At 34.4% G+C, this 17,434-nt stretch overlaps 2 protein-coding genes across 4 annotated transcripts in view; one reads left to right on the top strand and one right to left on the bottom strand.

Moving 5' to 3' along the window:
• Positions 1–17,434, bottom strand: part of LOC119073049 — a 243,173-nt gene that overhangs the window by 42,889 nt on the left and 182,850 nt on the right. The gene's annotated exons all lie outside the window — the stretch shown is intronic.
• LOC119073075 (cytosol aminopeptidase-like) lies at positions 1,648–3,346 on the top strand. The gene is made up of 2 exons (XM_037178391.1): positions 1,648–2,604; positions 2,657–3,346. The coding sequence occupies exons 1-2, from the start codon at positions 1,711–1,713 to the stop codon at positions 3,293–3,295; spliced, it is 1,533 nt and encodes a 510-aa protein (XP_037034286.1). The 5' UTR covers positions 1,648–1,710; the 3' UTR covers positions 3,296–3,346.

The raw sequence follows: 17,434 nt of genomic DNA on the forward strand, positions 1-17,434 counted from the left end.
TTCAGTTTAGCTTCTATATACCATAAAAATCTACTTCCTTGTTGCTTTGAATAGCCGCAACTTAGAAAGTATTTAGTCTAATAAGCTGAATGTTCTAACTCAAGCTATGAAATGTTACTTGATTTCGACAAACCGATCGTCATAACAAATGAAGTACAAAATTTTGATCAATCACTAAAGGATATTTTACTTAACGGAAGTAATATATCAGACGATTGTATAGCGATTTTCGATACGCTTGCCGTTTCTAGAATGATAATCTATGGCATGTCCCTCAACAAAACCGGCAATCAGAACATTCAATCAAGACATGCAACTATAGAATCATTTATATATGTGACTGTAAGGGGACATTTTTCGTGAAGTAGTAGATTAGCTAGAAGTACAAGTATCTAGTTCAGGTTCAAAGTTTCTACATCAAGTTCATCAAGTAAATAAAACTCTGTTTCTCATAAATGAAACCATAGTTTGTTATCTAGCATTGCTATGAAAGAAAGTACACTGTACTTTACTCTGGTACTTTAACTCATCTTAACGTGGCATGGCCTATTTTTAGGAATAAAATTCTTAGAAAAAAGGCCCTGATGGATGACTGTTGGCATATCTCAAATGCAAAGCCTTTTTTAGGTAATGAGAATCCTCGGGCCATTTTAGGATTTTTTTAAAAGAATTTTCAAGAATAAAATTCTTAAAAATTGGCACTGCTTAAACGCAATGCTTTTTTGTAACATGTACTTAACGAACGTGGCTATTGGGAAACAGTCTTACAGCCTCTATACTTCTATACTAAAAAAAACCGCTTGAATAGAAGAAAAAATCAACCTTCACTGAACTCGAACTCATATTATTTCCTCTTATTATATCCAATATTCCATTATTCATCGATAAATATTTATTCAATTAAATTTTTACATCACTTTCGATTAAATCACATATTATCCCATCCAAATCCAAACAATAAATTTAAAATTAAATTGCACATTTAAATGATAAATTTATAATTAAATTGAATAAGAAGGAGCAAAAACTCCTATGCCATTGTTCAGATTTTCGTTTAATCTTTTTTATTTTTCTTCGCCGACAATTGGTTAGTCTTGTGTATAATGTACCATGTAACACAAAATACACATTCAGAAGTGTTAAGTATTCACTGCTAAATATGACCAAGCCAAAAGCAGAGATCCCATCGGCAAAGTTAAATTAAAATAAAATTAAAGAAAAAAAGTTGATTACATTAACATATCGATTTACCCAACAAGATCGAACCGTGTTACCTGTTGATTTTGTAGCCGATAAGTAAATTATTATAAAATAAATATTAGAGATGGTTATGCTGTGTGTGGAACGTAAATTCAATGGAAGGTGGCTCGGCTCACTATAGGTAGGTAGGTTGGATAAATCGTTTAATTTAGATTAAAATATGCATGCAAGTATCTTAACTGGTTGATTGAATAATTTGAATTCTGTTGGCCTAATTGAAATTATAAAATTTGCAAATACATTTTCGAGACACTCCGCACACGGAATTTCACCATATCCGTAATGCATCAGAATCTCTGAATATTTGAGATTTGGAAAATTGTTCGGAAATTTATAAAGAGAAAAAAATCACTGACATCCAACAAAGCAACTCACCATCCAACAAAGCAACCAGATATCGACGATTTTACTTGTAGGCTATCAGTGAATAAGGTACCGCACCAAAGTAAAATGTTCAAACTTCCGTCAAGAATTTTTGCAATTTCGCAACGATTTTTCTCAAACCTTCGACCTAACCCGACCCAAGGACTCGTTGTAGGCGTTTCGTACGATAATGCAAACCAGCCGAAACTGACACCGTTCGGCACAAAGTTCGATCAAATGACTGGCGGCAAAATTCTGTCACAAATTCAGTTGGCCGACAAAATTGGCAAGGGTAAGTCCAGAATTTGCTGGGGCATAACGGGACCATTTCCGGCCGTGGCTGTTGCCGGTATTTCGACCAATGACGACGATCTGGATGATGGCATTGAATGTTTGAATACGCGGAAAGAAAGCATTCGAGTGGCGGCTGCTGTTGGTGCGAAGGCTTTGTTGAAAGAAAATATCACAAACATATTCCTGGAGGATTTTATGTGTCCACAAAGTGCTGCCGAAGGAGCAACATTAGGTGTGTACAAGTATCAAGGACAGAAGTCGCTAGAGCACCGGAAACCAGTTCCGAATCTGCGTCTGGTCGATAGTGAGAACGACGTACGCAAGTGGGTCAAGGGATACATTTTGGGAAATACGCAAAACTGGGTACGAAATTTAATGGAAACTCCAGCTAATTTCATGACACCAATTTTGTTTGCTGATCACGTTCGGAATCGACTTGGAAGTCTCGGTGTTCATGTTATCGCTCATGGTTCGCAATGGGCAGAGCAGCAAGGCATGAACTCATTTTTATCGGTCGCCAAGGGTAGTGTTCAACCCCCAATATTCTTGGAGATAACTTACAATGGAGCTGGCAATGCACAGCCGATATGTTTGGTGGGAAAAGGAATCACATTCGACAGTGGCGGTCTAAGCATTAAGCCACATTTAAATATGGACTCAATGAGAGCTGATATGGGCGGAGCAGCGGTATGGAAATGTTTCGGATTTCAATTGTTTGCATTACATTTTTCGTTCACAGGTCGTTTCCGGAGTAATCTCTGCTTTGGCTGAACTTCAAGTGCCAGTGAATGTTAAGGGATTGATTCCATTGACTGAAAATATGCCAAGCGGTTCAGCATCGAAGCCAGGAGATGTCGTCTTTGCTATGAATGGTAAAAGCATTTGTATTGACAATACCGACTGTGAAGGACGCCTAATTTTGTGTGACGCTCTGTGCTATGCCACACTATTCGATCCTCGATACATTGTCGATGTTGCCACACTTACTGGTGCGGTTAAAGTGGCGCTGGGAAATTGTTGCGCTGGTGTATTTGTTAACAACTACAAGATCTGGCCCATTCTCGAAAAGGCTAGTTTCGAAGCAGGTGATCGTTTGTGGAGACTACCGTTGTTTAAGCACTACTCTAAGGACGTGACTAAAGACGAAGGTCATGATTTGAACAATTTGGGAGAATCGAAAGTGGCCGGTCCATGTACAGCGGCTGCATTTTTGCGCGAATTCGTTCCCAAACACATACCATGGATTCATATCGATAACTATGGTGTCATGGAGGACTGTGAAGAGGTGTACTTGGAGAAGGGTATGTCTGGTAGACCGATGCGTACAATCTTTGAGTTTATTTGTTTGGAGGCTGGTGTTGCCGAATTTGGATGTTAATTGTTTAAATGTCCAATTCGTACAATAAAATCAATAAAATTGTTCAAAACCCGATGTTGATTTTTCTAGAAGACTGGTATAAGTTTGGAATGCCATCGACTATATCACAATACCAGACATATACGCAAAAGCACGCAAAACATTTTCGACGTGGATCCATATCGTTATGGAATTCCACGAAAATTTGAACAATTTCTTTTTTTTACTTTAGATCTTTATCAGTTATATGCATAATTGAAGTTTTGTAAACCAATTAATTGCGTACGTTGCGTGCCAAGGATATATTAAATTTAAAACGGTATAAACCCTCATCATTACAAGGCCGACGCACACAACGCGTATATTGCGAAGGTTCGTACTTTCGCGTCTGTTTTCTTAATTAATGCAATGTAAACACCAAAAACAATTGGGTCTAGTTAGGTTACAGAAAAACGGATTTTGGAACGACGAAAGGTAACAAAATTCTATCAAAATCTAGGTGATAGCAAACGAAGTCCCAGATTTTACGATTATGTCGAGGTAAGTTAACCATTTGTAAGAGGGACAAGATGGTAGACGACTATCATGTGGTATCGATAACATATCTGACTAATGTGGCCTTATATAGCAAAATGTAAGTTCAAAGTTCGAAGGCAAAATACATGTTCGATAAAAATGAAGTAACAGATTTGACATCAATTTCCTGGAATTATGTAGCTGGATTTCGATTTGGTATGAAGACTCAAGACTCCACAAATTTACGGAAATGTTACACATAGTAGATCACAACAATGTAGGTAGATCTACGAGAGTGAAGTTTGAACACCGCGCCAAAACCAAGGACTATAATCCCACTAGTTAAAATGACATGCAATCGAAATTCATCAGTCTAGTCTAGACCCAGAGTTCATGGTCTCTGTTAACTCCTATCGGATCGCGGATGGAGATTGGTATCAATCGCCAAACGCTAAAAGGCGTCACACATCTTAAAAAATCCAAATTGTTGTCGAAATGTAGGTATTGGCGCCATATGAAGGAAACCATTTTCCTGGATTTTCACAATGTTTTAATGGTTGGGAAATTTAACATTATCACCTCAGCCTGCATCCGTGACCTGATGAGGGATGATAAAGCCAGTGGTTACTGGGTTACTATTTGATTGAATCAACAAGATTTTTTTCGCTACAAGTTCTTAAATGTATCGGAAGCCACTGATCAACATATTTTCCGAAATGTAATTTTTTAAATCAGAGGGGACGTGTGATAACATTAGATCCAGTCTCGAAAACGGGTATTATTATTTCGTATAAATAAATATTTGACTGGAGAAATGTGCAATAAATTACAGAAGCGTAGGATGACCTTACAGTGTAAGCAATTAGTTGTTGCATGTTACGTTAAATTAATGTGTTTTCGTATAAGTTTATGCTCAAATGAAGCTTTACCCAATAATAAACATTTTAATAACTTTTTTTCCAAAGAGAAGAAGAAGGAAAAGAATGATTTTCGTTGATCATTGTGATTACATTAAACAATTTTTAGAGGAAAACATTCGCGCCGATAAAATGATTAATTCCCTTGACTGAAAGTCAGGGTCTTACACCAGAAAATACCGAAATATGTGGGTGACAAAAAAGTTTACTGTGATTGAAAATGTATGAAATGGTATGAAAAACGTTAAATGTGGGTAACAATTCTTCGTTGAAGGCACGATAACTTGAGTAATTTTGAACCAATTTAGATGAATCTTTTTTTTAAATGTGTGGAACTAAAATCCCGAGGCTAAGTTCGAAGATGGGCTATGTGGGACGAAGGATCCGGAAGCTATCCCAGAAAAACAGCATTTTACACTGTTGATTATAGCCTCGATCGAAAAAGATTACTTTGATGAAATTTGATTTTGTTGCGTAGTATGAGCAAATCATCTTTAGTTTGTTTTCAATAATGTGCATGAAACATGTAGGAAGAAAAATTTCGTCAGTAAATGCGCAGCCTCTAACCGGTAAACAACTCTTGTTAGTGAACTGCTAACAAATCTGATAGTTGGACTAACAACTTGATAATTGACTAACAAATTCGATAGTTGACTAACATAGAAAGATGTTTTTTACTCAATGTCTTACGACAGAAAAATGCCTGCTATCAAATGAGCACACTATGATTGAAAAGTGTAGGAAATTTTATGAAAAACGTTAAACCATCATTCTTTGTAGGCAATATATAATAAGTCATTCTCAATTAATTTCTGAATATTTTCTTTAAATTCATCATTCCAACAATCAAACAAAATATTTTACAACTCCGATACGAGTATGTAGTTTGCGGCCAGAGCGAAGCGAGGGCCGTAATTCTCACGAGTCGTGTTTTTTTACGGGATATTATAATCTTCACTAAATCAGTAAAAAGTAAAAAAAAAATTGTCTTTCCTTCACACTTTGTCGATTTTGGAAATATAAAGGAAAGGCGGTTCGTTCCTAGGGAATTCAATGAATTCAATAAAATCCTTTAACGAAATGTATAGTGAAGGCGTCTTGTTCGTTCCTAGAATTCATCCTTCTATGAAATGTAATGAGAAGGCGTTCTGTCCGTTCGTATGGAGTTCATCCTTTTACAAAATGTATGGTGAAGGCGTTTTGTCCGTTCCTAGGGAATTCATCCTTTTACAAAATGTAACGAGATGGCGTTTTGTTCTTTCCTAGGGAATTCATCCTTCTACGAAATGTAACTTAAAGACGTTTTGTCTATTCTTCACTTTTTTCATCGTTCCACATTCGCAAAACTTCGCATCTACTCTCAAATTTGACAAAATGGCAATCAAACAGAATAATAGATACCTCATACGAGTGGGAAGTTTGCGGCCAGAGCGGAGCGAGGGCCGTAATTCACACGAGTTGCATTTTATTTACGATTTATGGTTGATTGAAAATCTTGCTTCAAATTTATAAGAAAAATGAGAACTCAAAGATCATTAGGTCTTACTTGAAGAACTTCTTCTGTCAAATTTTGTTGTCATGTATAGAGTAATCGATGTATTAATGTTCTAAATTTGACAATTTCTTAGGAATACAGCATATGTAAAAATAAATTGGGATCAAATGTAGGCATTTGTATCAGTGATGCTTCGGAAGTTCTGCAATGAAATTAATCAAAAATATATTGAAAAAACTGTCAGTCAAGGGACCTGACCCTCCCAAAAGGTGGGGCCTAGTAAATAAATAATGATTTAATTAAGTTTTAATGAGTTTTGCGGTTGGACGACGATATTAAATGAAGGAAGCATAAACAACATATTTATTAGTAGGGGAATATTATAATGCGGCTACTTTTACACAAATAAAATCCATGTTCACCGTTCAGTATGAGAAGACTTATGCGCTTAAATAACATGAAAGATCAAAAAGGTTGACTTAATCGAAATTATCAGAAAAATGATGCATGGACTGCAGAGATGAAACTGTAAATTGAATGATGTTGCGTGTAAGTAGTGTATCAGCACAGCATTGATGTTATGGGAAGAAATGATATAGAAAGTACAAAGAATCGTTTTCCATTATGATCTACACTGCACAATGGCGAAACTAACTGCAGATTTTGAGGAATTTTGAGGAATTCTTTTGCGAAACTGATCCAAACATAGTAGAAATATTCTCGGACAAGAATACATCGATGTATGTACCACTTGTACAATCACTTACTACTCTTAAGCGAGTGCGTTCAGGAGTTTCTTTCTGCACGAAAACAGTTCATACCACTTAAGGGCTCCTAGGAAGTAGTACCTTTTGTTCGAATGCCGGAATAAGGCTACCACTTGGTATCCGTTACGATTTTTCAAAATTGGCACTATTGTACAAATAAGACGTTGACTAAGGAAAGGACCCATGATGGATTCCAGACTAGGTTGGCTAAATTCGTTGATTAGGTTTTTGAAACAACTTCATTACCGCAATGTTTTCACTGTACTATTGGTAAGCTTTGCGAGACAAGCATGTCGACATCTAACAAGAGTAGAATACCGGCGCCAACAATGTTGTTTTACCGGTAATACACGCGAATGCTCTAGTAGAATCAACTTCACTTAAAGTGATTCAATCAGATTGATGTCGAAGCTTAGTTATGAGTTTGCCGTTTTTGTAAATAGAAAAAGCGGTCGACGACCTTGACTAATGTTGGTGGATTTTCATTTCATTTTCAATTCAATTCTTTTCCATAAATAAATCGTGTAGCTCCACCATGTTTAACAATTCGAAGCTACCTTGTCAAATTTTTGTGGATTATCACCCATTTATAGCTAAACTTAATAAAATCAATAACTCCGACATACGTTATATCAATTGAGAAATGTGAGGTATGACGACCTGTTAAATATGCAAATATTTCATGGGTTTATACAAAGAACAGATAATGAAATCCTTCAAATCCAATGCTGATAATTCCACCTTTCGCACAACTCAAAATTAATTTCAGAAAAGTTTTAATTGAATTCTTCATTCGCATACAATTCACCTCCCGTCTCTTCTTTTCCACACATATCTTTTCTTCAAAAATTTCTTCTTTGTGTACGAAATCAAAGCAACAAAAATATTTCTTGTTTCTTCTTTTGTTGGATAATTAAAAAAGAAATTTCTCTCAATTAACCAGAAAGGGACTACCGCTCTGTTGCGTATGAGTTAATGCTACAAATTTCAATATTATACATTGATTCATCTAATAAAAGCAAACAATTTTTTTTGCGTAGGTAGGCAGGTTATCACGAAAAAAGTGTGTCAAATCGAAAGTAGGAACATTGTTGTGTACGCGAGACGATTGTTCTTAAAAATTCTGAACAAAAATAAACAAAATGAACCTCTCTATAGATATATATCTGATGATGTGTGTAATATGTTGTGTGTACTCACCGTTCGTACACACATAATCTCGATAAAACTTTAATTTATTTCTATTTTACTTTGGATTCGTCGGAAAACAATAAATATATGTATGTGCTGCACTGAGCTGCTTGTTGGTATGTTTTTTGTTCAGATTAACTTTTGCTCTGGTCATACAATATCCATCCTATTAGAGGTATACACTCATTTGAAACGAAAAACTTTGTGTACGCGTTTCCTTTCAACAAACAATATTACGGCGTGGTGATTTTTTTTTCCGCTCAACTCTTCGTTTTCGCTTAGATTTGAGTCGGTTGATTCGTTCCTAATATGGGATACAGAAATAATGAAGGCAGAATATAAATAAAATGGAAAATAATGTGGTCGCTTGTGTTGTTGTTGTTCGAGTTGTAGGTGATGTGTGTCTTTGAAAAGTGAAAATGTTTTTCTTGTGAATTTATAAGTGCAAGATTAGGAGCATGTACATATAAGATTGGATGTAGTTTGATTAGCATATGAGTAATTTAATATTGTGATTGAAGTAAAAGATTTTAGAGATGGATCGTTGGGATTTTTGTTTTTCATTTTGCCGTCTTTGTGCACCGAAACGGCTGAACGATCCATTGACGACTAACAGAAATTTGATATTTATTTTATTGGATATGTAATGAATGGGATTTGGATTTAAATTTAATGATGAACTGTGTGAGAAAGTGGTAAAAAATGAGATGTGTCCGAGATATGCCGTTGAAGCTTGTACATCTGTACATGTTTACTTCTATTATGAACTTAAACTAGTACACTGCGCTTAGTATATTATGACATTACTAAGTGATCTCAAACGGATCCAGAAGAGAATTATTAGTTCGATGAAAACTTACAATTTTTCAAATTTTATTGAATGAAAGTTTTATTATAATTAAAGAAATGCAACCGTGCGTGCTCTACGCTAGTAGAGCGGTTTTTTTATATAATAAAGAAGTTATAGAACCGACAAGGTCGATGTTTTCCATAATACTTAGATTAGTTTGGCTAACAACCATGGCACAGTCACACCTAATCAATTCAGGTGATTATTTACATACGAACATGAGGGAATTTTTACAAGCTTCAAACTACTTCCAAAGACGATTAAACTTATACGTATCGCTTTAAATACAACCGTATGCAACCGTCCCTTGGCTGAGTACAACAAAGTACCGATAATAGTTACTATTAAATAGTCTGCTGCCGTGTTAATCGAAAACACCTAAGCGCATTGTTTGTGTGCCCTGGAGAGCTTTCGAAAGCTTTGCGCTTCTTTGTGATTCCATTGAAAAGGTGAAATACAAAAAAAGCTTAAAGCTTTTTAAAAGCAACATCACAAAAACGATGCTGTGTTTTGGCTGAACGTGACAGATGGAAGGTAAACATCGTATTATGCATAAGTTTATGCGAGCTGTTTGAATTCAATGGAAAAATTTTAAATTTCCTTTATAGTTTAAAGCTCACCAAAGTGTCAGTTACAATCTGATCCTATTAAATTAGGTGAGAAATGCTTATGAGCTACATATTTGATGTCTTACCAAGAAACCACTCGTAAATGGGTATAGATCTGTCGTATATTCAAGCGTACATACCTGAAAAGAAAGAGAACAAAGATAAGTTAATTAAACAATAATTGTTAAACCTTAAACTATAATTTAGAGAATCCCTATTTTCATACTCTATTTAGTCTGCTAGCGGGAATGGAACACTTTGGACTAACAATGCGTGATTTGAGTGCTACTTATAAGTAAAACTCCAGTTAACATGTAAAGTAGTAGAAATTTACAGCACAAAAACAGAAATCGTTCGCCTGTCTAAACCATGGAAAATGTAGCATAAATTGTCGATCACCAGCAATACAAAATTATTCGTGTGTTTTCCTTAACACTAATCAATTGAGATTAACGAACCTATACTCGTAAGCCGATGCTATAAAATTTTGCATTCGACTTTGACGTGCATATATAACGGTGTGAAAAATCAATGATAAATTAGTTACGATCCATCCCAACAATTTGTTCGTAAAATTAGAAAAGATTTGTGGTTTTCTTTCTATCATTATATTGCTCTCCCTTTGAACTCTTCCATGGGTATCATCACTTATTTCAAATACACCATCAACATTAGTAAAATAACACACAATGAGCAATTTATTAAATAATATTTTCTTTACAAAGTGCAACCATGCCGACATTTGTAAAACAAAATTTGAAACAAAAATACTTTCTCTGTTAAACACCCACCAAGTGCAATAAATTAAATTAAGACGAAAAACAATAAACATTTATTTAGCTTTAAATAATTACTTTTTTTTCGTTAAATATTAATACAAAGCGATACGAGAGAGAAAAAAGCGTTTTTGTTTTCAATTTGTAATGCACCATCACCACCAATAGCATTTAAGTTTCCAGTAAATATTTTCAAAATTTAAACCATCACTCTCGCCTCAAACGCACCAATCTCTTAATACCATAAAAAACCGCATATGTTCCCCATCTATCAACCGAAAATAAAACCCATTCAAAGCCTCTGCTACTAAATAAAATCTCCCACAATGGGAAAGAGGAAAAATCAAAACAACAGATACATGTGCATCCATTATACCTCATAATCTCTGCACGAGTGTATATATGCACTTCCATTTAGTCTGTGAAAAATTGGATTAGTTTTTTTAAAAAAAGTTTTTAATTTCCTTTATATTCGATGCGACCGACGTGACAATTCAATCAAAACCGATTTCAAAACAATTAATAATAATAAAATCGCCGGAAATGTCGAATTAACATTAATTATGATGGGCGCCTTTAATGTAAATCAACGCATGGCCGCTTTTTATATTCCAATAAGTATTAAAACCGTGAAACTATAGAAAAGTGCGCTGACAGTCAGCTCAGTTATCTACGCATATTAGGTAAGGATTAGTTTAACTTTTACGAAATTTTACTATGATTTTCCTATCAATTTTTTTTCATGGAATGCAGCTTTTGAAACGTTTAAAGCTTAATCCGTATTTCACTCCGTTTACTCAACGTTTACGGTACAACACTGGAAAAAGAGAGCAGTGTTCATTGATTGTTTGTTTTTTTAACGTTAAACGAGGTGAGGTACAGATTAAGCTTTAAGCTCAAAATTGTAATTCTTCAGCCTTTTGTTTCTGAGCTAATTGTTGGTATGTGCTCAAAGTTTCGTGGTTTGTCAAGCCCGAGCAGATCTCTAGCATCGAGACTACATAAATATGATGTCTTGTATGAAAAACTCGTCAGATTTTTTTTAATGGGAAAAGAGATTTGTTGGACCTCTATTTGACGTAAGGCTTGAATTCCACTTACCAAAAAAATACTTCGAGTGAAGGACAAAATTAATACTGAATCAGTGATACACAGCGGCAATGGCCACAAGTTTGAAAATGTTTATGAAATTTCTAAAAAAGAATATTAGTAACTATAGGTTATAAGGTTACCTCGCTTAGTATGTGTTTATTACGTAGGTGGCAGCAGATGGGGTTTTAAATATATCAATAAATTAAGATTGGCTCACCTAGTTTGTGTATATTACGTAGGTGGAAGCACGGGGTTTCAGGGGGTTTCGAACATTTAGTTTTTTCATGTTGCAGATATTGCAGTGTCAAATTCTGTCCAAGATGTGACATATTTGCAAGGTATTGGCCTTTTTCACAAAGTATAATCAGCGTAACCTTCGTAAAAAGAATCTTGAATCTGACAAGAGCACGTGTGCCAACGTGTAAAAAACAAATGTTCAAAACCCCCTGCTGAACCGTGGCGATCCTCTTGTCAAACGGACAGTACATAAACAAGTTCCATCATTTATGCATGGGTGCCAACCCACTGCTGACCGGTGGCGACTCACTTGACGAACGGATAATACGAGAACAAATTCCTTATACTCTATTAGCAGCGATAGAGACAATGTGACACTGGTCAAATCTAAGAGTAATTATACCTAGAGAGGAAATTTCGAACAAAATTACGTAAAATATGTGGTCCCAACATGAAAAACGAAATGTTTATTGGTATGTGTGTTTGCCCTCTTAAGAGGGCAGACTAGGTGTGAAGTAGGCTATATATTGAAAAATTGGTTTTAAAATTAATGTAGACCATTTAATGAAAATCTGTTCCAGCAATTAGATGAGCAATATGTTTATCTATCTCTAAAAAATGAAGAACGATTTACAATAAGCAACAGTTGGAAGAAAACCGATTTCCAAAATATGAACGTCGCTTAAAGTTAGGCTGTGCAATATTTTTTTGGAAATCGGTTTTCTTCCAACTGTTGCTTATTGTAAATCGTTTTTCATTTTTTAGAGATAGATAAACATATTGCTCATCTAATTGCTGGAACAGATTTTCATTAAATGGTCTACATTAATTTTAAAACCAATTTTTCAATATATAGCCGACTTCACACCTAGTCTGCCCTCTTAATTAAGAGGGCAAATTAAATTATCAAAAGCGAAATGGCGTCAACGCATACATGTATTGGTGTAAAAGTATACGAAATGTGTATCTTATACAAACTGATGTTGGGACCACATTTCGTCGTACAAATTTCCTCTCTAGGAATAATTACTCTAAGGGTCAAATAATATCCCTATCAAAAGTTAAGAAAACTTTTGTAGTACAAAAACGACAAGAATTGCTTGTTCATCATCTTTCATCTCTTTAATACTTTCGCTTTATTATCGATTTAAATCAATGAAATGGAAAATGCCATGCGGTGATACAGATATAAATATTCAATTCATTGTTGAAGTTTAAACGTCTCAAGAGATAAATTTTCCGTTTTAAAAGTCGAATTATTATTATATCACTACGAGAAACAATAAAGTCTCGAGCAATTGTTATGTTACCAATGGTTTTTTTTTTAAATTTGTTGTGTTCTCATTGTTTATAAGAAACAAATTTATGAAAATATTGTGTATACGATCACCGTCGAGACATAAACACGGCAAAAAACTATTAATAATAACAATAATAATAAACAATATCACATCACATACAAACTACACGCTCATTTACCACAATAATATCTGCAGAGGATAAGAGTAAATGTGTAATAATAAGAAGGCAATAAAAGTTAAGTCACAGTGGAGAGAAAGATGAAAGACCGATAGCACAATAAGTAATTTAAAACGAGAAATGGCAAAAATATATACGCCAGAATGCCAACACAAAAAAATGATTTTAATAGTCGCAAATAATAGTAAATTAAAAAGTGATGTATTCTCCCCCAAGCTCTCTATCTTGACTCTGGTCGCATAGGACTTATTGAAAATAAAAAGGTGTACCACGATTGGTATAGGTTACGTGTGCACATAATAATATTCGATCATTTCACTTTCTGCGTGATTTTATGAATTATGTGGTAGTTTTAACCTCTTCCACATTCATTCTATGTACGAATCGTTGTTAGGCCATATAACACTTAAAAGCTTCGATTATGCCCGACGCGCAGATATATTTAAATGGCAGATATAGTCTTTCCGAATAATTGTTGACTGACTTTTTGTTTTAAGACTCGTTTTCTTTAATGCTGTCTCTTGATGGATTCAAACCTTATACCTTTACGGAAATGGGATACGAAAAACGTTTTTCATTCAGAGGTTTCTTTTATGAATGAAAAACTATTTTCAAGTTTTCACTCGGTCAATACAAACGTGAAAAAAATCAATAAGAGGAAAAATATTCACCAATCACAATCCATTGAAACATCGTCCTTATGTATAACAAAAAGTATGCTCGAACAAATGAAGTAAAAGATTTTATTTCAGTCCGTCCGTTAACCCTCTCTTCGAAAATACCTATGAAAATTAAGTAATAGATTCGCTGACTGTCATACTACTTGTTGAGAACAGTTAATGTGACTTACCGAACCGAACGGCTTACACCATGATTCATGTGAAACCCTGTCTCAGTTTTAGAATGAGGGCATTAACTTCATTCCGCGATTAAGTAATTGGATTATACTCACACTTCACAATTTGCTAGATGTTGTTGGCGGTTGTTATTATTACGGTTAGCCATTATTATGATATGTGGAATTGGCTGTCACTCGATGATTTTGCTTTATTTTTCGTATAAAGTTAGCGAAGACTCATTTTACATACTATACAGTGTATAGTATACACCCACTGGTATCCCTTAACATTTTCTGAGAATAAGGGCAAAATGATAAGATTATGTGATAGAAAGTTTTGATCAAAATGCTACTTCGCTGTGGCACAACGCGAAAGTATGACCCGACTTTTAATTAATTTGACTTTGATATTGACTTCTAAAATGTAAAACTTTTACTTTATTGAAGTCGAACAGGGGCGGGCAATTGAAAATGAAATCAAACTGAATTGATTGTAAATTAAAATGTCTTCACGTTGTAAAAGAATGCAATTCTTTCGGTTGGTATATGTAAAACCATTTTTTGTCTTTCCATTGATGGTACCAGACACGTTCAACGTAACATACATATCCACTTATCGCCATTTTCAGCAAAACTGATAAAATTATCAGATTTTTCGCTTAAATATTTTCAAATAAAATGTAAACTAACAAACGAAAGTTTGATGTGTGTTTATATAAATACACCAATTTGATGCGGAATGGAAGTGACTTCTGTTTGGATCGAATGCTTTTTTTCTGTGTGAGTGTGCTTTTGAATATATATGCTTATATTATGCGCTCCGAACAGAAGTAAATATAGATTGTAAAGCGTGACCAATTTATAATTTTATGGGAAATAACAATGGTGAAATAATTCTTAGCTTTAAATTCAATAATTAAATGGATGTTAGGTCAAATTAGATCAAATTGAGTTTAAGTTTTTATTACAAACGTACAATTGCTTGGCTTTTTCTTGGCTTTTTTTGTTTGATTGGTTTTTTAATTCATATTGGCATTTAATGGTTCATTGCATAGAAGTATGTTGAATCAACATTGTTGATAGATGGGATTTCGGGTTTCACTCTTGATCTTACGTTAAGCCATCTAGTAATGATTAAACCTGAACGAGGAACGACTTCTAACAAATCAACTTCATTTGAGATAATCATTTCAAAATCACAGAAAATTATAGTATTGCAGCCCTCTAGCACCGAGACAAAATAAAAATTATGTCAAGTAGAGGTCTGTCTTGACAACATTTCTGTGTTGTGTCGGTGCTAGAATGCATAGGACTATGATTCCTGATAAGTCGGATTGGATCGGAATTAGTTTTTCTTTTGACCGGTTTTGCAATTATGTTTATTCTGGAAGGATTTATGTTTGAAGAATCTATTGAATGACGGGTAAGGAAACATTGCTTTCATGTAATGCTTCAATTGGAATTGTTGTGAGATGCGCCAGCTATGTTCGAAACAGGACGCAACCAGATTATTTTCAGTTCATTAATTGCGAGTGATCAATTAGTGCACTCCCAGCATGGTTTAAGATTATCGAAATGTTTAAATAAGAGACTGAAATCGCAATAGGTTAATATTTTAAAGTTGAAAACTCCATGCAAATTGCGCAGTATTTTATTGAGTTAACTGTTTGGTCGTGATGCCTCGCTCCTAATAGCGTCATTCTCATTTCCGGGAATGTCAAAGAAACTTTTCTACGTTTGCTGTAACTTCGATAACACAAATAAAACGGTGCTTGCAAGGACAAATTTAACAAAAAAGATTGAAGAATCATGCCTAGTAGAGACTCGCCAGAAGAAAGTTTTCGTCCTCAGACATCTCTGGGAACAATTGTGCTGTCATAAATCATCGAAGAAGAAATTTTAACACAGAAAAATCCTAAGTTCATTGATTTTGTAATCTATACGGCTAACCGCGGTTTTTGAACGAGACACCTCATCTGATATCGATTACGACTACAGTAATAAACGATAACCTCAATGTGGTCTTATAGAGTAAAAAAGCATGTTCAATAAAATGAAGTAATAGATCCGATTGTAAAGCTGTTTAAATGCTAACCGTCTGTGAACTTAGGGGCTTGTAATTACTCATTTTTAGATCAACAAAAAAATTACTTTCTCTGCAAATTAACTTTGGTCTGGTCATATGGTCATCGTATCTTTACGTAAAATTTCGCTTTCGTTGAGAAATTTAGAAATTATACAATCAGAGTAAATTACTTGCTAATATTTCCTGCTAAAGCTCGTGCTAAATAGACTTAACAATGCCCGTCAAAATCGCTGAAATGGCGAACTTTTATTATGTAAAATTTAAACAAAAAAACATTTTTTTTCTCGAATTTTTAAACATGAATCGCACAGATAATTATCATGTAACAATAAAGACCCAATACACTCATTATAATAAACTACCAATCTTCGTCACTCAATTTAACCTTTTTTCCTTGCATATTTTATCTACTGATTGAACAGCAACATATACATATAATACGTATAATTTGGTTTGTATACAATGCACAACATGAGTAAAAGTCTTTCATTGAAATATAAAGTTTAAATAACTTGATCTCATGTTTAATTTCTCTTCACAAAATGAGCAAAAATTAAATCCGAAAAAAATGAATTGAAGTTATTGTTGTTCGTTGTCAGTTATAATATTTTAATTGGTGATTTGGTTTAAGGTGCTGTAATACCATTCAGCACTTGTCGGCGATTTTATTTTATTTATGATAATATTTTCAGATTAAGAATATATGCAATGCGCAGTGACTGGCCGACTAGTGTAGTTGGTACGCCGAGTAAAAGAATTTCTTAGTAATTATATTGTGCGATGTAACTGCATCTGGAATTACTAAGATCGATTTGCATTGGTCCAGAAACAAAGTGAAAGAAATAAGGAAATTCTGAACTGAAGTTTAGTTGTCACAGCCGCCAAAATCTATTCCTTCATTTACTAATCGGAGTATGTAATCCACTATTAAGCCACAACTAGCTCACCACATAAAGAATTGTGTAGATTTTGGTATATTGAATTAGTAGTTTCAGCTTTATGAAATTCTATCAAAAATGTAAAGAAAATCAAGTGTATGAGGTCGGCTGTAAAAAAATAGAAAAAATTCTGGAGAGGATCATGTTGCAGTTATTGTTCTACTAGAATTTTTCAATACAGTCGAGGATGTGTACTTGGCATAAAAAGAATCACCTGTCCCTGCATTCTACCTGCCGCAGCTGCATTTTTTCCCTCAGTGTATTTCGTATAAGATTTATGTATTCCGACAATTTGCACGCTTTTTAGTTTTTTTCTTTCTTTTTTTTAATACGTCTCTTACCACAAGACACTTCGACGTGATCTCAAATT

Source organism: Bradysia coprophila, chromosome II (assembly GCF_014529535.1).
Source record: "Bradysia coprophila strain Holo2 chromosome II, BU_Bcop_v1, whole genome shotgun sequence".
NCBI classification, from domain to species: domain Eukaryota; kingdom Metazoa; phylum Arthropoda; class Insecta; order Diptera; family Sciaridae; genus Bradysia; species Bradysia coprophila.

Bases quoted from the DNA above. Each gene is read 5' to 3' on its own strand.
- LOC119073075 (XM_037178391.1), top strand. From the start codon at position 1,711: ATGTTCAAACTTCCGTCAAGAATTTTTGCAATTTCGCAACGATTTTTC. The intron at 2,605-2,656 runs GTATGGAAATGT...TTTCGTTCACAG, and splicing joins CTGATATGGGCGGAGCAGCG to GTCGTTTCCGGAGTAATCTC.